Source organism: Lactuca sativa, chromosome 5 (genome assembly GCF_002870075.4).
Source record: "Lactuca sativa cultivar Salinas chromosome 5, Lsat_Salinas_v11, whole genome shotgun sequence".
In the NCBI taxonomy this organism is placed as follows: Eukaryota; Viridiplantae; Streptophyta; class Magnoliopsida; order Asterales; family Asteraceae; genus Lactuca; species Lactuca sativa.
In genome coordinates this window covers 143,881,899-143,907,862 of record NC_056627.2, presented here as the reverse complement: position 1 = coordinate 143,907,862, position 25,964 = coordinate 143,881,899, and the positions used below count along the sequence as shown (strand labels likewise).

The 25,964-nt window shown below is 30.4% G+C and overlaps 3 protein-coding genes across 3 annotated transcripts; all 3 read right to left on the bottom strand.

Annotated features, from left to right (window-relative positions):
- Window positions 1–680: 680 nt before the first annotated feature.
- Window positions 681–1,843, bottom strand: LOC122198028 (uncharacterized). The gene is made up of 3 exons (XM_042902234.2): window positions 1,493–1,843; window positions 1,046–1,110; window positions 681–935 (listed from the first exon to the last, which is right to left on the bottom strand). The coding sequence occupies exons 1-3, from the start codon at window positions 1,747–1,749 to the stop codon at window positions 931–933; spliced, it is 327 nt and encodes a 108-aa protein (XP_042758168.1). The 5' UTR covers window positions 1,750–1,843; the 3' UTR covers window positions 681–930.
- Window positions 1,844–12,114: 10,271 nt separating this feature from the next.
- Window positions 12,115–13,282, bottom strand: LOC122198029 (uncharacterized). The gene is made up of 3 exons (XM_042902235.2): window positions 12,927–13,282; window positions 12,480–12,544; window positions 12,115–12,369 (listed from the first exon to the last, which is right to left on the bottom strand). The coding sequence occupies exons 1-3, from the start codon at window positions 13,181–13,183 to the stop codon at window positions 12,365–12,367; spliced, it is 327 nt and encodes a 108-aa protein (XP_042758169.1). The 5' UTR covers window positions 13,184–13,282; the 3' UTR covers window positions 12,115–12,364.
- A 10,767-nt stretch (window positions 13,283–24,049) lies between these two features.
- Window positions 24,050–25,204, bottom strand: LOC111878828 (uncharacterized). Its single transcript, XM_023875321.3, has 3 exons — window positions 24,854–25,204; window positions 24,407–24,471; window positions 24,050–24,296 (listed from the first exon to the last, which is right to left on the bottom strand). Exons 1-3 carry the CDS (start codon window positions 25,108–25,110, stop codon window positions 24,292–24,294), a joined length of 327 nt encoding a protein of 108 aa, XP_023731089.1. The 5' UTR covers window positions 25,111–25,204; the 3' UTR covers window positions 24,050–24,291.
- Between the last annotated feature and the right edge of the window lie 760 nt (window positions 25,205–25,964).

Below are 25,964 nucleotides of genomic sequence, written 5' to 3'. Positions count from 1 at the left end.
GATTTATTATAATAAAATGTTAAATACAAATGTTTAAAGTGTAAATTTATTTGAAATTGAAATTGAAATTTCAAACTTGAAATTAATAATTATTATAGTAGATTTAATTTATGGAAACTAAATTAATCTCTACCATAATAAATAAGAATGATTTTGCCACATGTCATTCTCTTATTGAATTTGCCACATGTCATTTTCTCATAATTTAGAGATATATTTATTTTCCACTTGTCATTTATTTCATTTTCCATTTCTAATATATTATTGATAATTAGTTTCCATAAATTAAACCTACCATAATGATATTAATTTCAAATTTTAAATTTTAAATTTGAATTTGAATTTCAAATAAATTTACAGTTTAAACCTTTGTGTTTAACATTTTGTTATAATTATCCTGTTTAGTATACGGGTCAGATAACTAAACAATAATTTTAATTTATTTATTTTTTGCATGATTTTTTCTCATAATTTTTATTTATTTCAAATTTAAAATTCAAATAAACTTCTCATTTAATCGTTTCTATTTAATATTTTGTTTTAATCAACCCGTATAATATACGGGTTTCACAACTAGTGATATAATGGATATGAATAATGAAGTAACTGACAAGTAGAAAATAAATATATTTCAAAATTATGACAAAATGACATGTGGCCAAATAAATAAGAGAATGACAAGTGGCAATAACATTTTCATTTATTAGGGTACATACATTGATACACGGACACATACACATACAGATACACATTTCATATATATTTATACTCATACAAATACGCTGATAGAAAATAAAAAGGGTTCTAAACAAAGATTAATCCACTCTGCAGCCAAATTAGAACACCATATCCGCTACTTTTATCAGCAAAGACACGTACACATACACATACCACGTGGTTTTTTCCGTAGATGATATCAACTGAGCAAATTCAGCCTGAAATGAAACATTAACCCATAACACTTTATGAGTCCACAATAGAGGTGATAATTACAAACTGCACATATTAAAAATTAATCATATTAACTGTAGGTTGGACAACTTACAGGGGAGCCCTCCTTCCGTCTTTTGCCTCATCTTCCCAGGATTTGTCTCAGCCAACCACTTCATCCTATTTATTATAATCAACATTAGTTAACTTTTTTGGTTTGCAACACACAAAAAAAATTTATTGAAAAACCTTCGGATTCAAAAATTAAAATGACTAAAACTAAAGACTCTGTCAGATCTTTTTGCTTTAAAAAGATCTAATACTCGATCACCACGTATCAGTATCCTTCTTGATATTTAAGGAAAAAGCATGTAAAGAACTACAGATCAGATCTGCAACACAATCTCCATAATCTCCAAACAGTATTCAATATGAATTGAAGTAGATGTCAGCTTTAGACTAATGAAATTAACGTTGCTAGATATAGCAGAAATTGGAAAGTTGAGCAGAAAAACTGATTGGAATCCAAACATTTATATAAGAAAACGTTATATAAATTTACCTTTTCAACCTTGGGGCCTCGGACAAACCTACAAAACCAACTCTTGAAATGCTATGAACACCTAACTGATACCGATCTGATTCTACTAGGCTGACAACAGAATACAGATCAATGTATAATGTGACTGACAGCCGAACAACAGAATCTTGGAAACACCAAAATGTATATGGCGGATCCTTACTAGCAGTACTTTTTGGATCTATTGTGCATGATAAAGAAAAATAAAATCGACACATGAAACTCTTGGTGATTATCATGAGTCGATAACTTAATGAAAACAATGCATGATTTTCATATATGTAAGAAACGATTCTGATCTAGATTGACAGCGGCTGCGAAATCGTATTGAAATGAAACTGAACATCGTATATATAATGGTTAAGAAATGTTTGGGCGTAACCCTATAACCCTGATCTCTAGCGTTGCTGATTTTCATCAACCTCCCCTACTATTGTACATATCTTCAAATAGAACCCTAATGTTACGCAAAATGACACTTTTATTACTTGATGAATAAAGTGGTACTTGATCTTTTATATGTAGCTTTTTAAGAGCTATTATATATAAATGGCCACAGCCCAGAGTACTTGAGTAACTTTTTCTAACGTAAATTTAATCATTTCTAGACTATTTAAGTTTCACAAATGCCTCCGACAAAACAAGAACCGTCAACTTCAAGGAGGGGCAACACCTGAACATCGTATATATAATGGTTAAGAAATGTTTGGGCGTAACCCTATAACCCTGATCTCTAGCGTTGGTGATTTTCATCAACCTCCCCTACTATTAATTGTACATATCCTCAAATAGAACCCTAATGTTATGCAAAATGACACTTTTATTACTTGATGAATAAAGTGGTACTTGATTTTTTATATGTAGTTTTTTAAGAGCTATTATATATAAATGGCCACAACCCAGAGTACTTGAGTAACCTTTTCTAACGTAAATTTAATTATTTCTAGACTACTTTAAGTTTCACATATGCCTCCGACAAAACAAGAACCGTCAACTTCAAGGAGGGGCAACACCTGATACGGTTAGACTATTATAAGTGTTTTCGTAAATGGCAACAACACTCTGATTTTTTTATTTTTGGAAAAACAGTTGATACATTTTTCTTTCTTGTTTAAGTGAGAATATCTTTCATCGTTTGACATTGTCATTATTCGAGGTTGAGTATACGGTATTCATGGTTTAGCCTTTCAACATAAAATGACGTAATTAGCACAAACGTATTAACTTGTTTGGTTACAAAAATAATCGTTTCAATAAATGTTAAAACTACGATTTATGTGTTGAATGAAATCACAATAAAATTAATGGTTTCAATAAATCTTAAAAGTACAAACGACATAGAGAGAATGACGGGTGAGGCCTTTGATTTAGCAGGAGCAGAGATGATTTGGAAGGCGGCTATCTGTGAGGATGAAAGGTCGATTTCTTTTAATGCGTGAGGTAGATGTCTAGGGTTTTATAATACGTAAAAAAACATTGATCCCCTAAAAATGGGATATCAATGGTTAAATTTGGATATTTGTTAATAGATATATGTAATATTACTAATATATCCTTATTAATATAATTAATGATTAAAATATTGCTAAATTCTCATTGGTCCATACATGTGTACAATAGTTATACGAAACATTTGAACCAATTTATATATATATATATATATATATATATATATATATATATATATATATATATATATATATATATATATATATATACTCTCATGGTGGAAAAGAAAACATGATAAATCTTATAAGGGTAATGAGAAATGACATTTTATGACGTTCTATTTTCATTCAATATGAAAGGAAAGGTAGCATCATTAAAGACAAGTTGTGGTGAAGTTTAATTGTAGTGAATATAACGCACAAAAACTGTTACTATAGGTAAAAGCCGTCACCATAATGTACTAATTTTTTTTTAATTTTTTCAATCATTTTTCGATAACTGTCACCATAAACTACTTTCCATCACATGTTGTTTTATTTTCATGACGATTACTGATTTTTAGTGACGTAATAGATTAAAGAGTGACCATAAACTACATTTAGTCTTGTTTTTTTTGTTTCTCATTACTATTGTTGACTGTTAGTGACATGTAATATGTTAAACCATGACGATAACTACTATTAGTCACACATTTTTTTGGTTTGTCATGACCGTTATTGAATTTTAGTGACACGTAATATATTAAAACATGACCATAAACTACTATCAATTACTTGTTGTTTTAGTTTGTCATAACTCTTATTTACTTTTTGTAACAAGTAATATATTAAACCGTGACAATAAACTGCTTTTAGTCACACGTTTTTTTTGTTTTTCGTGACTGTTATGGATTTTTAGTGATACATAATAGATTAAGTTGTGACTATTGTTGACATTTAATAACACTTTTTCAGTTTTCATGATTATTATTGTACAACTTAAAACCATTTATATGCCAAATATTGGCCAATTAATATCATGTACGTTACTCTGCTAAACAAATTAAATTAATAACCAAAATACATCATTTATATTTCACATATAGACAATATGTTTACAGCAACAATTTGATAAATCATTACTAGAAGTCGTTATCTCCAACTATCAAGCCATCACGTGTACAAATGCAACATTACAAATGGGCTCAAGTTCATATACACCATCCCCATTAGTCCCTTTATTAAACGCATCTGCATCAGCAGAAAGGGAAAAAAAAATTCATCAATTCGTATAAGCAACATATTTTATTTTTTACACATAATATAGACAACATACTCTATCTTTTACGCATCATCACTTCTTAAGGAAAATAAATCATCTCTTTTAATGAATATACGCAACATACTTAATCTTTTATACATAATAGCAATGTGCTTACAATTTATACTCAAAACAGCAACATACTTTCTAACTCCTTTCCCAACGATTCAGAAGCAAAAGCACAAAAGGGAAAGTTTATGACCATTAATCACTTGCTCTGTTTGGATAAATACCAAAGTGGGCATTAATGAAAACAAGGTACATAACATCTAGCAATAAAAGATATAATGAATTTCCAATGATTTATGTACCTTCTCCCTTCCATGTGTTCTTGATACCTAGAACCCATCCCTAAACGTGAAACACGTTGAGATAAGAAGAAAAAATGTAAAGAAATAAGATACATCTCATGAGAATTAAAATGGAAGCATGGATCATTTGCTTCAAAGGTCATTGGTGTGAGTTCTTGTATAGAATTAGCTAAACCATAACACTCCACCACCAGTTGTAAACGTAAGTCATGGATGTAATCTTCATTTTCAAACAAAACAATCAAAAATCAAGTTTTATGAGTTTAAACAGGAAGTAAATCCAACCATGGTTGTAATCATTATGAACAGATCCACCAGAAGCTCTCGAGTTGCAAATGAAAGACTATGTTTACCACCGTCAATGAAAATTCCAAGCTCAATCATGGTTTCATCTAAATTAGGGCTCACAGAAGAAAATCAAGAACATGTTACCTTGAGTGGAATCGTGCTCAATGCAATATCTGGTCTCAAAAACAAAGTAAGTCAAGGAATTGTTTGGGAACTAGGGGCGACGATTAAAATTTGCAGAGGTTGTGATTGATGTGTTTCTTTGGCGACAACCACGTTTGAGTGAACATTTGCAGATTGACCGCTTGAGGTGAAATTGGAAGGAGATGAGAGATTCGTACCTGGATAGTATTATTTCACCTTCTTGGCTCTTAAAAAACCATTTCTCTTATTTCTTTTTCTCAAAAGCCCTAAACATTAAAACCATATAAATAGATTGAAAGGTACATTACAAAATTGTAGAAGAAGAAGCAAAACTGGAAGGAGATAACAAAGCATGGTAGATACACTGGGTAGGCAGAGTGGGAGTAACGCAAGTTAAGTGGAGCGGAGGCAGCGCCAGTGAAGTACTAGAGAGAGTCGATGGAGGAGGGTTAAGGAGTTTGTAGGCGACTGAAGAATCTTTCATAGAAGAGAGGGGATGACTGGTACCAAGAAGGAATGAAGGAGATGAGCAATGAGAGGAAGCAGTGTAGAGACTGCATTGGAATGGTGGAGGTGTTGGTGTTGGTGCTGCTGGCGGTAGTGTTGCTGGAGACTGTAATCACGTATGGGGAGCATCGTAGGTTGGAGACAACGTGTAGTGGGTTAGCGCCGGTGGTGGTGTAGGCAACGCCAGAGGAAGTGTGTGGAATTGCTCGTTCCAAGGGAGAAGCAAAAAGGCAAAAAATTCAGATAAGTCATCGATTAGGGTATGTTAGGGCGATTATGAGCGAAAGCCAAAAGAGAAGGGGATAATTTGGGACTTTTGAAACTTTTAGGGAATTTGGATGCTTTAAATATTTTCAGGATTTTGATGGTTAAAAACATAAGATTTGAAGAGATACAAAAAAATTGGACCCCCTCGGAATACTTGTTTTATTTTTCTTTATTTTTCAACATTGTAACCATAAATCAGTTATAGTGTCATATTTTCTTTTATTGTTAGTATTTTTAGTTTTGGACAAATATAAAAATCAAAACGTCATTATAAAATACTTTTAGTTACATGTTTTTTTTAAGATCATAATAAAATACTTAGAGTCACATGTTACTTTTTTTTTAGTCAAAATCATTAATTTTAAACATACATATGAAATTAAAGTGTTATAATAAAATACTTGTTATCACATGTTTTTTTAATTGTCATAATAAAATACTTACAGTCACAGTGATCGAACGTCAATACTGGCTAGTATTTGTCACCTTTTTTATGTAAAACAATCACAAAATGAGTGAACATAGTTTGCAATGTTGACGGTTTTTAGATAATATGTAACTAAAAGATTATTGGAATTTAATAAATTACCTTTAGTGACGCAATTAACCAAATATATGACAAGCATGTTTCCAAAACATGTGGTCATAGGTCATTTTTGTACTATTATGTGGTGTTTCTTTGTTGCACCCGGCCTAAAAGGAACCTGGCTAAAAGTAAAGTCATGCTAACTCGTATTATTGACTCAGAGGTTCAAAACCTGCGTACATGGTTGGCTTGACCCATCGGTTTGTTTGCTTTCTCCTATCATGGTGTTCCGATGGGTGTGAAGATAAGAATAATATCATCTTGGAAAACTAAATATTGTTGAAAATTCTCAGTCTATATAGTTTTTTTAGAGTGTCCGAAAAAACACTTTTGGAGGTTGATTAATCTTATGCATTACTATTTATGGTAGCCTTGGGACCTACTTGTTCTCTCTTTTCAAGGTGCCAAATGGAGTCACGAAAAGATTCAGAGCATCTTATTATAAATTCTTTCGGGTTGGTTTGGATGATAATAAGAATGTTATTTGTATTGCTAGGGAAAATATTTTTCATTCCAAGGAAAAATGTGGTTTCAACATTGGCATATCATTTAATCCCGCTTTATTAGGAAAATGGTGGTGATGGTTCGATATTGACTAATGGTCAACCCGGAAAAAATTTATAACGGTACTGTGGAGAGAGACAGAATGATGGCTTGTAAAAGCGGCATTTGGGGCAACATCATTAATCTTCAGACTTATTTTAATTATTTGAATTTGGACTTTCGTTCCATGTTTTCTATCAAAAACAATAGGTCAACATGGCTTGAAATCAATGATGGCAATTTCTCGGTGTGCTCCATCAGGTTCATTAATGATGACGTTTTGTCAAAATATAGTACTTGCAAAACTATTTGGAATCGCATTGCACCTGCCAAGGCAAACATCTTAACTTTTTGTGTTACGTTGGTCATCTATACACTAGATTGAACCTCCACATAATTGGGATCCCTTTGCAATCACCTATATGCACCCTCTGTGTGGCTAGTAATGAATTTGAGTCACACTTATTTCTAGACTACCCAAAACTCATCATGGTAAGTGTGATTTTGTGTCAGTTTTGGAGGGACATCCCTATTACTAGTGTGTCCATCATTGATTTATTTTTGAGGTTATACCACGTGGTTTCTCCTGTAAAGATTGCCTAAGGTTGTCTTTTTTCTCAAATCCAAGAGCAGCAAAGAGTTAGTAGGTGACATCTAGGCTTTGATTAGTTAGGTATTAGAGCTAGAAAAGATGAATAGTTTTGTTGGTTTATCTGGTCTATCGATCCTCATAAAGACTGCCTCAACTAAATGTAACTATGGCCTCTCACTAGCTTTGTTTTTAGAAAAATAAACACCCTTTTGTTTAAAGAACATCATACAAATAATACTCACTTATATTTTTTGAGACTTATTGTGTATATTCCATGTCTCGGTAGATGTGGAAATTTTTCCAGCTACAAACGCTAAAGTGACATTTTCTAATTGGGGAAAGTATTGAAAAGTTAATACATTTGAAATGTTGTTCCTTTATGTAACATGTGCTTGCATGTCTTATAATAAAAGTTTGAGTGATATGAAATATGTTTATAGGATCTTGTGGTATTCAAATTCATATACACCAGGTGTGTGATCCGTGTATTACGTAGGTTTATTTAAAAGACCAAAAATAATGGTGTGAGCAAAAAAATCATTAACGCAAGTTTTGGTAACCACAAAGATAATGTTCATAAAAAAAAGTAACGACCGAGTTTGTGACATTTGTTAAACCACATGGACTATTTATGTAATTTGATCACAATTAATCTATCTTAATAAAATTAACTAATATGAATTCATAAATGGAATGTACTATCTACATTAATACATATATATATATATATATATATATATATATATATATATATATATATATATAGACACACAGACACACACACACACAGATTAACTAATATATTAATAGAAAGAGGAATTCAAAAATAGAAAGTTATTATCTACATTAGTTAATATATTTATAAAATTAACTAAAATTAGGTGGAATTTATTAGGTGAAATTTGAATAAAAAATGAAAAACTATAAAAATGACAAGTGGATATTAAATAATTTAAAAAAAAAAATTTAAATGATAAATGTCATGGAAAATAGGACATATGACAAAATCATTCTTATTTATTATGTTAGATACATTGATACACGTACACATACACATACACATACACATTTCATATATATTTATACTCATACAAATACGCTGATAGAAAATAAAAAGGGTTCTAAACAAAGATTAATCCACTCTGCAGCCAAAGAACACCATATCCGCTACTTTATATATCTTTATTCTAATAAAAGAATAAGTTTAATTTTCTATTGACAAGTGTCATACAATTACAACTCATCATTAATGTTATATATCTCCTATCATGCCACTTGTCAATCTATTAGTTATCCATTTCAAATTTCAAATTTCAAATTTCCACTCTAATTACATTAAATTAATAATTGATTCCTCATTTTAAATTTCAAAATTTTAATTTTCTCACTTTAATTATATTAAATTAATAACATTAGATTGAAAAATAAAATAAAATTAATATAGATTATAAGGTGATATAACTTCACATATTTATTTAAATCATTGATTATAATTCCCTTTATATAACTAAAAAAATATTTCTTAAGTAATAATTTTGTAAAATAATTGATTAATAAATTTGATTTTTTAATATAAAATTTTAATTAATTTTATAACCGTGGCTCTCACGAGTTATAAACTAGTATATATATATATATATATATATACACACACACACACACACACATGATAGGTAATATATTAATAGAAAGAGGAATTTAAAAATAGAAAGTTATTATCTACATTAATTAATATATTTATATAATTAACTAAAATGATGTGGCATTTAATAGGTGAAATTTGAATAAAAAATGAAAAACTATAAAAATGACAAGTGGACATTAACTAATTTAAAAAAAAAATTAAAATGACAAATGTCAAGGAAAATAGGACATATGACAAAATCATTCTTATTTATTATGTTAGATTAGTTGTGAAACCCGTGTATTATACGGGTTAATTAAAACATAATGTTAAACATGAGCGATTAAATGAAAAGTTTATTTGAATTTGAAATATGAAATAAGTGAAAATTATGAAAAAAAAATGCAAAAAATAAATTAATTAAAATTATGTGTTTAATTGTTAGAACCGTGTACTAAACGATTTATTATAACAAAATGTTAAATACAAATGTTTAAAGTGTAAATTTATTTGAAATTGAAATTGAAATTGAAATTTCAAATTTGAAATTAATAGTTATTATAGTAGATTTAATTTATGGAAAATAAATTAATGATATAATGGATATGAATAATGAAGTAATTGACAAGTGGAAAATAAATATATTTCAAAATTATGACAAAATGACATGTGGCCAAATAAATGAGAGAATGACAAGTGGCAATAACATTTTCATGTATATACTAATATACAATTCATTGTATACTCAGATTTTTCTATGCCTTTTACAATCCACACTAAAATAATGACAACACCATTAAACAGATAATAAAATGAAAGGGAAAAACTTTTGTTTAATATTTTCAAAAAGAACCCCTATTTGTTTTATTACCGGGTTAAGCACTAATGTGTTGTTTCTTTTTTCTAAAACAAAATGTATGCAGTCCGCGGACCACATCTGTAGACCTCTTCAGTAGAAGAGGTGGACCAAACGTCTGCAGTCTGAAAAAAGAAGACTGTTTGTATTTTTAACATCTGCGGGCTACTAAAATAAACTGAAATCTAAATAAACTGATTTTTTTAAACTTCAAAGTGATTTTTTAATATTTTTATGACTTTGTTATAAATAATCAACGAATCTAGATCAACTTTTATGTATTTTGTTGAAAAGTTATAACTAAACATTATCATTAGTGATCCAAAATTTTGATACATAAATGGATGTACAAAAACTTTGATTTTTTCAATTAAATCCATTAAAAACGTACCATAAATATTTTCTCTAGAAAATGACGATATTATATTAAATAATGTTTTACAAAATTTGGCAAAAAAATATAAGAATATATTATATTTTTTTTCATATTTATATAAACAACTTCAACGACTATTATTATAATAAATTTTTATTTATAAATTTGTCAAAAATATAATGTTTGTATCGTTGAACGTTTTTTTTTTAAGTTTTGTAAATTTTTTTTAAATTTTTTATCATTAATAAAGTTGGAAAAAATATAAATTAAAAAAACTTGAAAAAAATGAAGATATATATGTTTTTTTAGAAGACTCTAGTCCACATCTGCGTCAAGAATAGGGCGCGCAGACATTTTTAGGTCTGCAGTCTTCAAAAAAACAAACAGTCTGCAAAGGTTAATTTCTGCGCGGCACAGACAGCAGAGGCCACGTAGATATGCAGACAAAAAACAAACACTACCTAAATCATAAATAAGCTCTATCTTTTTTTTTTTTTTAACAAAATGAATAGAAGTAGTGGCTTTAGAGTTAATCGAATTCATTTGAATGAGCCTTAAACAATGATATTAAAGATTATGTTATTAAAAGCTTTTATGTTATTTGAATTCTCATTTCTATTTCATTATTTTAATTATATTAATGTCATGTTATGTTTTTTAAATTAAATGTATTGTTTTTAATTGAATTTCAATACGATACTAAATCAATGTATTGTTATATTTTTTAATTTTAATGAAATATTATATTCTATTAATTAATGTTTATGTAATTATGTTTTTATTTTAATTACTAAATATTACATTTTTTTAATTTTTTAAATAAAAAAATAGAGGCAACAAATGGTAACCAAGGGCAAAAAAAATTGCAAAAATTACAAAGTTCTATGTCTATTTATGATCGAACTACTTGTGAAACCCGTATATTATACGAGTTAATTAAAACATAATGTTAAAAATGAACGATTAAATGAATAGTTTATTTGAATTTGAAATATAAAATAAGTGAAAATTACGAAAAAAAAACATGCAAAAAATAAATAAATTAAAATTATGTGTTTAATTGTTAGAACCGTGTACCAAACGATTTATTATAATAAAATGTTAAATACAAATGTTTAAAGTGTAAATTTATTTGAAATTGAAATTGAAATTTCAAACTTGAAATTAATAATTATTATAGTAGATTTAATTTATGGAAACTAAATTAATCTCTACCCTAATAAATAAGAATGATTTTGCCACATGTCATTCTCTTATTGAATTTGCCACATGTCATTTTCTCATAATTTAGAGATATATTTATTTTCCACTTGTCATTTATTTCATTTTCCATTTCTAATATATTATTGATAATTAGTTTCCATAAATTAAACCTACCATAATGATATTAATTTCAAATTTTAAATTTTAAATTTGAATTTGAATTTCAAATAAATTTACAGTTTAAACCTTTGTGTTTAACATTTTGTTATAATTATCCTGTTTAGTATACGGGTCAGATAACTAAACAATAATTTTAATTTATTTATTTTTTGCATGATTTTTTCTCATAATTTTTAATTATTTCAAATTTAAAATTCAAATAAACTTCTCATTTAATCGTTTCTATTTAATATTTTGTTTTAATCAACCCGTATAATATACGGGTTTCACAACTAGTGATATAATGGATATGAATAATGAAGTAACTGACAAGTAGAAAATAAATATATTTCAAAATTATGACAAAATGACATGTGTCCAAATAAATAAGAGAATGACAAGTGGCAATAACATTTTCATTTATTAGGGTACATACATTGATACACGGACACATACACATACAGATACACATTTCATATATATTTATACTCATACAAATACGCTGATAGAAAATAAAAAGGGTTCTAAACAAAGAATTATCCACTCTGCAGCCAAATTAGAACACCATATCCGCTACTTTTATCAGCAAAGACACGTACACATACACATACCACGTGGTTTTTTCCGTAGATGATATCAACTGAGCAAATTCAGCCTGAAATGAAACATTAACCCATAACACTTTATGAGTCCACAATAGAGGTGATAATTACAAACTGCACATATTAAAAATTAATCATATTAACTGTAGGTTGGACAACTTACAGGGGAGCCCTCCTTCCGTCTTTTGCCTCATCTTCCCAGGATTTGTCTCAGCCAACCACTTCATCCTATTTATTATAATCAACATTAGTTAACTTTTTTGGTTTGCAACACACAAAAAAAATTTATTGAAAAACCTTCGGATTCAAAAATTAAAATGACTAAAACTAAAGACTCTGTCAGATCTTTTTGCTTTAAAAAGATCTAATACTCGATCACCACGTATCAGTATCCTTCTTGATATTTAAGGAAAAAGCATGTAAAGAACTACAGATCAGATCTGCAACACAATCTCCATAATCTCCAAACAGTATTCAATATGAATTGAAGTAGATGTCAGCTTTAGACTAATGAAATTAACGTTGCTAGATATAGCAGAAATTGGAAAGTTGAGCAGAAAAACTGATTGGAATCCAAACATTTATATAAGAAAACGTTATATAAATTTACCTTTTCAACCTTGGGGCCTCGGACAAACCTACAAAACCAACTCTTGAAATGCTATGAACACCTAACTGATACCGATCTGATTCTACTAGGCTGACAACAGAATACAGATCAATGTATAATGTGACTGACAGCCGAACAACAGAATCTTGGAAACACCAAAATGTATATGGCGGATCCTTACTAGCAGTACTTTTTGGATCTATTGTGCATGATAAAGAAAAATAAAATCGACACATGAAACTCTTGGTGATTATCATGAGTCGATAACTTAATGAAAACAATGCATGATTTTCATATATGTAAGAAACGATTCTGATCTAGATTGACAGCGGCTGCGAAATCGTATTGAAATGAAACTGAACATCGTATATATAATGGTTAAGAAATGTTTGGGCGTAACCCTATAACCCTGATCTCTAGCGTTGCTGATTTTCATCAACCTCCCCTACTATTGTACATATCTTCAAATAGAACCCTAATGTTACGCAAAATGACACTTTTATTACTTGATGAATAAAGTGGTACTTGATCTTTTATATGTAGCTTTTTAAGAGCTATTATATATAAATGGCCACAGCCCAGAGTACTTGAGTAACTTTTTCTAACGTAAATTTAATCATTTCTAGACTACTTTAAGTTTCCCATATGCCTCCGACAAAACAAGAACCGTCAACTTCAAGGAGGGGCAACACCTGATACGGTTCGACTATTATAAGTGTTTTGGTAAATGGCATCAAAACTCTGATTTTTTTATTTTTGGAAAAACAGTTGATACATTTTTCTTTGTTGTTTAAGTGAGAATATCTTTCATCGTTTGACATTGTAATTATTTGAGGTTGAGTATACGGTATTCATGGTTTAGCCTTTCAACATAAAATGACGTAATTAGCACAAACGTATTAACTTGTTTGGTTACAAAAATAATCGTTTCAATAAATGTTAAAACTACGATTTATGTGTTGAATGAAATCACAATAAAATTAATGGTTTCAATAAATGTTAAAAGTACAAACGACATAGAGAGAATGACGCGTGAGGCCTTTGATTTAGCAGGAGCAGAGATGATTTGGAAGGCGGCTATCTGTGAGGATGAAAGGTCGATTCTTTTAATGCGTGAGGTAGATGTCTAGGGTTTTATAATACGTAAAAAAACATTGATCCCCCAAAAATGGGATATCAATGGTTAAATTTGGATATTTGTTAATAGATATATGTAATATTACTAATATATCCTTATTAATATAATTAATGATTAAAATATTGCTAAATTCTCATTGGTCCATACATGCGTACAATAGTTATACGAAACATTTGAACCAATATATATATATATATATATATATATATATATATATATAGACTCTCACGGTGGAAAAGAAAACATGATAAATCTTATAAGGGTAATGAGAAATGACATTTTATGACGTTCTTTTTTCATTCAATATGAAAGGAAAGGTAGCATCATTAAAGACAAGTTGTGGTGAAGTTTAATTGTAGTGAATTTAACGCACAAAAACTGTTACTATAGGTACAAGCCGTCACCATAATTTACTAATTTTTTTTTACTTTTTTCAATCATTTTTCGATAACTGTCACCATAAACTACTTTCCATCACATGTTGTTTTATTTTCATGACGATTACTGATTTTTAGTGACGTAATAGATTAAAGAGTGACCATAAACTATATTTAGTCTTGTTTTTTTGTTTCTCATTACTATTGTTGACTCTTAGTGACATGTAATATGTTAAACCATGACGATAACTACTATTAGTCACACATTTTTTTGGTTTGTCATGACCGTTATTGAATTTTAGTGAGACGTAATATATTAAAACATGACCATAAACTACTATCAATCACTTGTTGTTTTAGTTTGTCATAACTGTTATTTACTTTTTGTAACAAGTAATATATTAAACCGTGACAATAAACTGCTTTTTGTCACACGTTTTTTTTTGTTTTTCGTGACTGTTATGGATTTTTAGTGATACATAATAGATTAAGTTGTGACTATTGTTGACATTTAATAACACTTTTTCATTTTTCATGATTATTATTGTACAACTTAAAACCATTTATATGCCAAATATTGGCCAATTAATATCATGTACGTTACTCTGTTAAACAAATTAAATTAATAACCAAAATACATCATTTATATTTCACATATAGACAATATGGTTACAGCAACAATTTGATAAATCATTACAAGAAGTCGTTATCTCCAACTATCAAGCCATCACGTGTACAAATGCAACATTACAAATGGGCTCAAGTTCATATACACCATCCCCATTAGTCCCATTATTAAACGCATCCGCATCAGCAGAAAGGGAAAAAAAAATTCATCAATTCGTATAAGCAACATATTTTATTTTTTACACATAATATAGACAACATACTCTATCTTTTACGCATCATCACTTCTTAAGGAAAATACATCATCTCTTTTAATGAATATACGCAACATACTTAATCTTTTATACATAATAGCAATGTGATTACAATTTATACTCAAAACAGCAACATACTTTCTAACTCCTTTCCCAACGATTCAGAAGCAAAAGCACAAAAGGGAAAGTTTATGACCATTAATCACTTGCTCTGTTTGGATAAATACCTAAGTGGGCATTAATGAAAACAAGGTACATAACATCTAGCAATAAAATATATAATGAATTTCCAATGATTTATGTACCTTCACCCTTCCATGTGTTCTTGATACCTAGAACCCATCCCTAAACGTGAAACACGTTGAGATAAGAAGAAAAAATGTTAAGAAATAAGATACATCTCATGAGAATTAAAATGGAAGCATGGATCATTTGCTTCAAAGGTCATTGGTGTGCGTTCTTGTATAGAATTAGCTAAGCCATAACACTCCACAACCAGTTGTAAACGTAAGTCATGGATGTAATCTTCATTTTCAGACAAAAAAATCAAAAATCAAGTGTTATGAGTTTAAACAAGAAGTAAATCCAACCATGGTTGTAATCATTATGAACAGATCCACCAGAAGCTCTCGAGTTGCAAATGAAAGACTATGTTTACCACCGTTAATGAAAATTCCAAGCTCAATCATGGTTTCATCTAAATTAGGGCTCACAGAAGAAAATCAGGAACATATTACCTTGAGTGGAATCGTGCTCAATCTAATATCTGATCTCAAAAATGAAGTAACTCAAGGAATTGTTTGGGAACTAGGGGCGACGATTAAAATTTGCAGAGGTTGTGATGGATTTGTTTCTTTGGCGACAACCACGTTTGAGTGAACATTTGCAGATTCACCACTTGAGGTGAAATTGGAAGGAGATGAGAGATTTGTACCTGGATAGTATTATTTCACCTTCTTGGCTCTTAAAAAACCATTTCTCATATTTCTTTTTCTCAAAAGCCCTAAACATTAAAACCATATAAATAGATTGAAAGGTACATTACAAAATTGTAGAAGAAGAAGCAAAATTGGAAGGAGATAACGAAGCATGGTAGATTCACTTGGTAGGCAGAGTGGGAGTAACGCAAGTTAAGTGGATGAGAGGCAGCGCCAGTGAAGCACTAGAGAGAGTCGATGGAGCAGGGTTAAGGAGTTTGCAGGCGACTGAAGAATCTTTCATAGAAGAGAGGGGATGACCGGTACCAAGAAGGAAGGAAGGAGATGAGCAATGAGAGGAAGCAGTGTAGAGACTGTAGTGGAATGGTGGAGGTGTTGGTGTTGGTGCTGATTGCGGTAGTGTTGCTGGAGACTGTAATAACGTATGGGGAGCATCGTAGGTTGGAGACAACGTGTAGTGGGTTAGCGCCGGAGGTGGTGTAGGCAACGCCAGAGGAAGTGTGTGGAATTGCTCGTTCCAAGGGAGAAGCAAAAAGGCAAAAAAACAGATCAGTCATCGATTAGGGTATGTTAGGGCGATTATGAGCGAAAGCCAAAAGAGAAGGGGATAATTTGGGACTTTTGAAACTTTTAGGGAATTTGGATATTTCAGGATTTTGATGGTTGAAAACATAAGATTTGAAGAGATACAAAAAAATTGGACCCCCTCGGAATACTTGTTTTATTTTTCTTTATTTTTCAACATTGTAACCATAAATCAGTTATAGTGTCATATTTTCTTTTATTGTTAGTATTTTTAGTTTTGGACAAATATAAAAATCAAAACGTCATTATAAAATACTTTTAGTTACATGTTTTTTTTAAGATCATAATAAAATACTTAGAGTCGCATGTTACTTCTTTTTTAGTCAAAATCATTAATTTTAAACATACATATGAAATTAAAGTGTTATAATAAAATACTTGTTATCACATGTTTTTTTTAATTGTCATAATAAAATACTTACAGTCACAATGATCGAACGTCACTACTGGCTAGTATTTTCACATTTTTTATGTAAAACAATGACAAAATGTGTGAACATAGTTTGCAATGTTGACGGTTTTTAGATAGTATGTAACTAAAAGATTATTGGAATTTAATAAATTACCTTTAATGACGCAATTAACCAAATTCATGACAAGCATGTTTCCAAAACATGTGGTCATAGGTCATTTTTGTACTATTATGTGGTGTTTCTTTGTTGCACCCGGCCTAAAAGGAACCTGGCTAAAAGTAAAGTCATGCTAACTCGTATTATTGACTCAGAGGTTCAAAACCTGCGTACATGGTTGTATTGCACCATCGGTTTGTTTGCTTTCTCCTATCATGGTGTTCCGGTGGGTGTGAAGATAAGAATAATATCATCTTGGAAAACTAAATATTGTTGAAAATTCTCAGTCTTTATAGTTATTTTAGAGTGTCCTACAAAACACTTTTGGAGGTTGATTAATCTTATGCATTACTGTTTATGGTAGCCTTGGGACCTACTTGTTCTCTCTTTTCAAGGTGCCAAATGGAGTCATCAAAAGATTGAGAGCATCTTATTATAAATTCTTTTGGGTTGGTTTGGATGATAATAAGAAAGTTATTTGTATTGCTAGGGAAAATATTTTACATTCCAAGGAAAAATGTGGTTTCAACATTGGCATATCATTTAATCCCACTTTATTAGGAAAATGGTGGTGATGGTTTGATATTGACCAATGGTCTACCCGGAAAAAATTTATAACGGTACTGTGGAGAGAGACAGAATGATGGCTTGTAAAAGCGGCATTTGGGGCAATATCATTAATCTTCGGACTTATTTTAATTATTTGAATTTGGACTTTCTTTCCATGTTTTCTATCAAAAACAATAGGTCAACATGGCTTGAAATCAATGATGGCAATTTCTCGGTGTCCTCCATCAGGTTCATTAATGATGACGTTTTGTCAAAATATAGTACTTGCAAAACTATTTGGAATCGCATTGCACTTGCCAAGGCAAACATCTTAACTTTTCGTGTTACGTTGGTCATCTATACACTAGATTGAACCTCCACATAATTGGGATCCCTTTGCAATCACCTATATGCACCCTCTGTGTGGCTAGTAATGAATTTGAGTCACACTTATTTCTAGACTACCCAAAACTCATCATGGTAAGTCTGATTTTGTGTCAGTTTTGGAGGGACATCCCTATTACTAGTGTGTCCATCATTGATTTATTTTTGAGGTTATATCACGTGGTTTCTCCTGTAAAGATTGCCTAAGGTTGTCTTTTGTTTCAAATCCAAGAGCAGCAAAGAGTTAGTAGGTGACATCCAGGCTTCGATTAGTTAGGTATTAGAGCTAGAAAAGAGGAATAGTTTTGTTGGTTTATCTGGTCTATCGATCCTCGTAAAGATTGCCTCAACTAAATGTAACTTTGGCCTCTCACTAGCTTTGTTTTTAGAAAAATAAACACCCTTTTGTTTAAAGAACATCATACAAATAATACTCAGTTATATTTTTTAAGACTTATTGTGTATATTCCATGTCTCGGTAGATGTGGAAATTTTTCCAGCTACAAACGCTAAAGTGACATTTTCTAATTGGGGAAAGTATTGAAAAGTTAATACATTTGAAATGTTGTTCCTTTATGAAACATGTGCTTGCATGTCTTATAATAAAAGTTTGACTGATATGAAATATGTTTATAGGATCTTGTGGTATTCAAATTCGTATACACTTGGTATGAGATCCGTGTATTAGGTAGGTTTATTAAAAAGACCAAAAATAACGGTGTGAGCAAAAAAATCATTAACGCAAGTTTTGGTAACCACAAAGATAATGTTCATCAAAAAAAGTAACGACCGAGTTTGTGACATTTGTTAAACCACATGGACTATTTATGTAATTAGATCACAATTAATCTATCTTAATAAAATTAACTAATATGAATTCTTAAATGGAACGTACTATCTACATTAATATATATATATATATATATATATATATATATATATATATACACACACACACACATAGACACACACACACACAGATTAACTAATATATTAATAGAAAGAGGAATTCAAAAATAGAAAGTTATTATCTACATTAATTAATATATTTATAAAATTAACTAAAATTAGGTGGCATTTAATAGGTGAAATTTGAATAAAATATGAAAAACTATAAAAATGACAAGTGGATATTAAATAATTTAAAAAAAATTACAATGATAAATGTCAAGGAAAATAGGACATATGACAAAATCATTCTTATTTATTATGGTAGATACATTGATACACGTACACATACACATACACATACACATTTCATATATATTTATACTCATACAAATACGCAGATAGAAAATAAAAAGGGTTCGAAACAAAGATTAATCCACTCTGCAGCCAAAGAACACCATATCCACTACTTTATATATCTCTATTCTAATAAAAGAATAAGTTTAATTTTCTATTGACAAGTGTCATATAATTAGGACTCCTTATTAATGTTATATATCTCCTATCATGCCACTTGTCAATCTATTAATTATCCATTTAAAATTTTAAATTTCAAATTTCCACTCTAATTACATTAAATTAATAATTGATTCCTCATTTTAAATTTCAAAATTTTAATTTTCTCACTTTAATTATATTAAATTAATAACATTAGATTGAAAAATAAAATAAAATTAAGATAGATTATAAGGTGATATAACTTCACATATTTATTTAAATCATTGATTATAATTCCCTTTATATAACTAAAAAAATATTTGTTAAGTAATAATTTTATAAAATAATTGATTAATAAATTTGATTTTTTAATATAAAATTTTAATTAATTTTATAACCGTGGTTCTCACGAGTTATAAACTAGTGTGTATATATATATATATATATATATATATATATATATATATATATATATATATATATATACACACACACACACACATGTTAAGTAATATATTTATAGAAAGAGGAATTCAAAAATAGAAAGTTATTATCTATATTAATTAATATATTTATATAATTAACTAAAATGATGCGGCATTTAATAGGTGAAATTTGAATAAAAATGAAAAACTATAAAAATGACAAGTGAATATTAAATAATTTTAAAAAAAAATTAAAATGACAAATGTCAAGGAAAATAGGACATATGACAAAATCATTCTTATTTATTATGTTAGACTAGTTGTGAAACCCGTGTATTATACGGGTTAATTAAACCATAATGTTAAACATGACTGATTAAATGAAGAGTTTATTTGAATTTGAAATATGAAATAAGTGAAAATTATGAAAAAAAAAATGCAAAAAATAAATTAATTAAAATTATGTGTTTAATTGTTAGAACCATGTACTAAACGATTTATTATAATAAAATGTTAAATACAAATGTTTAAAGTGTAAATTTATTTGAAATTGAAATTTCAAATTTGAAATTAATAGTTATTATAGTAGATTTAATTTATGGAAAATAAATTAATGATATAATGGATATGAATAATGAAGTAATTGACAAGTGGAATATAAATATATTTCAAAATTATGACAAAATGAAATGTGGCCAAATAAATGAGAGAATGACAAGTGGCAATAACATTTTCATGTATATACTAATATACAATTCATTGTATACTCAGATTTTTCTATGCCTTTTACAATCCACACTAAAATAATGACAACACCATTAAACAGATAATAAAATTAAAGGGAAAAACTTTTGTTTAATATTTTCAAAAAGAACCCCTATTTGTTTGTTTACCGGGTTAAGCACTAAGGTGTTGTTTGTTTTTTCTAAAACAAATGTATGCAGTCCGCGGACCACATCTGTAGACCTCTTCAGTAGAAGAGGTGGACGAAACGTCTGCTGAAACGACCCAAAAATACGACCCAAAAATTTCGTTTTTCAACATAACCAAAAAACCATAATCTGAGTGTCATATCATAAAACCATACATGATGTATCTCAAAATAATAATAAAACACTGTGCGGAAAACTGTATCATATCCATGTCATATAAAAATCAAGAACTAAATCAACTCCCAGGATAAAAGCTGAAGCTGTGGTGTGTGCGATGCCATCATCCTGAGCTCTTCCCTCTGCTAGCGGAAGTACCTGAAACCAAAAATGAAACTGTAAGCACGAAGCTTAGTGAGCTCCCCCAATTTACCACATACCATACAATACATATAAAGCACATACTGGGCCTTGCCCACTGCATCAGACCGAAGTCTGGAACTAGCTGCATCGGACCGAAGTCCGGAACTGACCGGGACCTTGTCCCCTGCATCAGACCAGAGTCCGGAACTAACTGCATCGGACCGAAGTCCGGAACTAACTGCATTGGACCGAAATCCGGAACTGACTGCATCGGACCGAAGTCCGGAACTAACTGCGTCGGATCGAAGTCCGGAACTGACTGATCATGACATAGCATAACACATAACAACTATTATAATCACACATACTGCATACTGCATCGGACCGAAGTCCGGAACACATAACACAAATATGCTTGAATCACAAAGACATCAAGCACTCTAGCTACTACATCAGACTAAAGTCCGGAACTACTGATAATTAAACGGGCTCGCATTGTGGCCGTAGACCCTTTCCTACTGAAGGAAAACTCACCTCGTGAACTGGCTGCTGAGTGAATAGCTCTGAGGGCTAACTGCTGCTGCTCCGGTATCTCCCCGGCTACAAGTCCATAAACACACTCAATCAAATACTAAACACTACACTGGGTAAAATGACTCTTTTACCCTCGGTCAAAGTCAACTCTTGGTCAAAGTCAACCCACAGTTGACCTGACTCGCCGAGTTGGGCCGCCAACTCGCCGAGTCCCTATTCTCACTCCTCGACCCTACTCGCTGCTACTCGTCGAGTATGGCATCGACTCGACGAGTACTCATTCGATCCAAGAACTCAGACAATCTTCATCCGACTCGCCGAGTCATATGAACAACTTGACGAGTTGTTCTTGAGCTTAAGAAGATTGCCTTGGACTCGCCGAGTTGTATGAACAACTCGCCGAGTCCCTCCATTACTGAGTCTACCCTCAAACTCGCTGAGTCCACTCCACTACTCACTGGTCCCACTCGACACCGCTCAAAAGGAAGAAATCGGGGACTCGCGACTCGACTCGCCGAGTCACCGCCATGAAACTATTCTACGCTCGATTCTGCTCGAATCCACTACATACAAATGATAGATCTGAGTCCAATAAGCTGATTTACCACGTAAAGTTTCCAACTTTACGTGTACAAACACATGAACAAGGGAATAAAGGCTAAAAGATGCTTAAAAGGGGTAGATCTAGGGTTAATATGCAAAATAACTCCCTAAAGGCAATAGATCTGGGCTCTACAACTCCTAAATGAACAGATCTAAGGTTATCTCGGCATAAGAGAGCTTCCATATCAACATAAGGCTTTGAGAAAGGCATAACAAGATCTAGAAAGGGTTTTAAGGCATAAAAGAGAAGGAAAACTGAAGAATACCTCAAAGAGCTCTTGCTTTCCCTTGAATCTCTGCTCTACAATCCTTTTTCTTGCTCCTTTCTTCTTTTCCTTCTTCAAGCCTTCACAATAGCACACAAAATCACTTAGAATCACTCAAGAACGAATTAGGGTTTTCTCACAGCTTTAGAGGGTGAAGAAGGCGAGATTGGGGGCTATAAGGTGGCTTAAATAGTGGGCAACCCGGGGATTTAGGGTTTCTCCCAGACGGACAGACTCGCCGAGTCCAGAATATGGACTCGCTGAGCGATTAAATAAAGAGTTTATTTGAATTTGAAATATGAAATAAGTGAAAATTATGAAAAAAAAAACATGCAAAAAATAAATTAATTAAAATTATGTGTTTAATTGTTAGAACCGTGTACTAAACGATTTATTATAATAAAATGTTAATACAAATGTTTAAAGTGTAAATTTATTTGAAATTGAAATTGAAATTTCAAATTTGAAATTAATAATAATTATAGTAGATTTAATTTATGGAAACTAAATCTACCCTAATAAATAAGAATGATTTTGCCACATGTCATTCTCTCATTCAATTTGTCACATGACATTTTGTCATAATTTACAGGTATATTTATTTTTCACTTGTCATTTATTTCATTTTCCATTTATAGTATATTATTAATTAGTTTCCATAAATTAAACCTACATAATGATATTAATTTCAAATTTTAAATTTTAAATTAAATTTCAACTTCATCTACCATAATAAATAAGAATGATATTGCCACATATCATTCTCTCATTCAATTTGCCACGTGTCATTTTGTCATAATTTAGAGATATATTTATTTTCCATTTGTCATTTATTTCATTTTCCATTTCTAATATATTATTAATTAGTTTCCATAAATTAAACCTACATAATGATATTAATTTCAAATTTTAAATTTTAAATTTCAATTTCAATTTCAAATAAATTTACAGTTTAAACCTTTGTGTTTAACGTTTTGTTATAATTAATCTGTTTAGTATTTGGGTCTGATAACTAAACAATAATTTTAATTTATTTATTTTTTGCATGTTTTTTTCTCATAATTTTTATTTATTTCAAATTTCAAATTCAAATAAACTTCTCATTTAATCGTTTTTATTTAACATTTTGTTTTAATCAACCCGTATAATAGTTAATGATATATTGGATATGAATAATGAATTAATTGACAAGTGGAAAATAAATATATTTCAAAATTATGACAAAATGACATGTGGCCAAATAAATGAGAGAATGATAAGTGACAATAACATTTTCATTTATTAGGGTACATACATTGATACACGGACACATACAGATACACATTTCATATATATTTATACTCATACAAATACGCTGATAGAAAATAAAAAGGTTCTAAACAAAGATGAACCCACTCTGCAGCCAAAGAACACCATAGCAGCTACTTTTATCAGCAAAGACATATACACATACACATTCTAGGTGGTTTTTCCGGTAGATGATATCAACCGAGCAAATTCAGTCTGAAATGAAACATTAACCCATAAAACTTTATGAGTCCACAATAGAGGTGATAATTACTAACTGCACATATTAAAAATTAATCATATTAACTGTAGGTTGTTCAACTTACAGGGGAGCTGTCCTTTCGTCTTTTGCCTCATCTTCCAAGGATTCGTCTCAGCCAACCACTTCATCCTATTTATTATAATCAACATTAGTTAACTTTTTTGGTTTGCAACACACAAAAAAAAATTATTGAAAAACCTTCGGATTCAAAAATTAAAATGACTAAAACTAAAGACTCTGTCAGATCTTTTTGCTTTAAAAAGATCTAATACTCGATCACCACGTATCAGTATCTTTCTTGATATTTAAGGAAAAAGCATGTAAAAAACTACAGATCAGATCTGCAACACAATCTCCATAATCTCCAAACAGTATTCAATATGAATTGAAGTAGATGTCAGCTTTAGACTAATGAAATTAACGTTGCTAGATATAGCAGAAATTGGAAAGTTGAGCAGAAAAACTGATTGGAATCCAAACATTTACATAAGAAAACGTTATATAAATTTACCTTTTCAACCTTGGGGCCTCGGACAAACCTACAAAACCAACTCCTGAAATGCTATGAACACCTAACTGAAACCGATCTGATTCTACTAGTCTGAAAACAGAATACAGATCAATGTATAATGTGACTGACAGCCGAACAACAGAATCTTGGAAACACCAAAATGTATATGGCGGATCCTTACTAGCAGTACTTTTTGGATCTATTGTGCATGATAAAGAAAAATAAAATCGACACATGAAACTCTTGGTGATTATCATGAGTCGATAACTTAATGAAAACAATGCATGATTTTCATATATGTAAGAAACGATTCTGATCTAGATTGACAGCGGCTGCGAAATCGTATTGAAATGAAACTGAACATCGTATATATAATGGTTAAGAAATGTTTGGGCGTAACCCTATAACCCTGATCTCTAGCGTTGGTGATTTTCATCAACCTCCCCTACTATTGTACATATCTTCAAATAGAACCCTAATGTTACGCAAAATGGCACTTTTATTATTTGATGAATAAAGTGGTACTTGATTTTTTATATGTAATTTTTTAAGAGCTATTATATATAAATGGCCACAGCCCAGAGTACTTGAGTAACTTTTTCTAACGTAAATTTAATAATTTCTAGACTACTCTAAGTTTCACATATGCCTCCGACAAAACAAGAACCGTCAACTTCAAGGAGGGGCACCTGATACGGTTAGACTATTATAAGTGTTTTGGTAAATGGCAACAATACTGTGATTTTTTTATTTTTGGAAAAACAGTTGATACGTTTTTCTTTCTTGTTTAAGTGAGAATATCTTTCATCGTTTGACATTGTAATTATGCGAGGTTGAGTATACGGTATTCATGGTTTAGCCTTTCAACATAAGATGACGTAATTAGCACAAACGTATTAACTTGTTTGGTTACAAAATTAATGGTTTCAATAAATGTTAAAACTACGATTTATGTGTTAAATGAAATCACAATAAAATTAATGGTTTCAATAAATGTTAAAAGTACAAACGACATAGAGAGAATGACGGGTGAGGCCTTTGATTTAGCAGGAGCAAAGATGATTTGGAAGGCGACTATCTGTGAGGATGAAAGGTTGATTTCTTTTAAGGC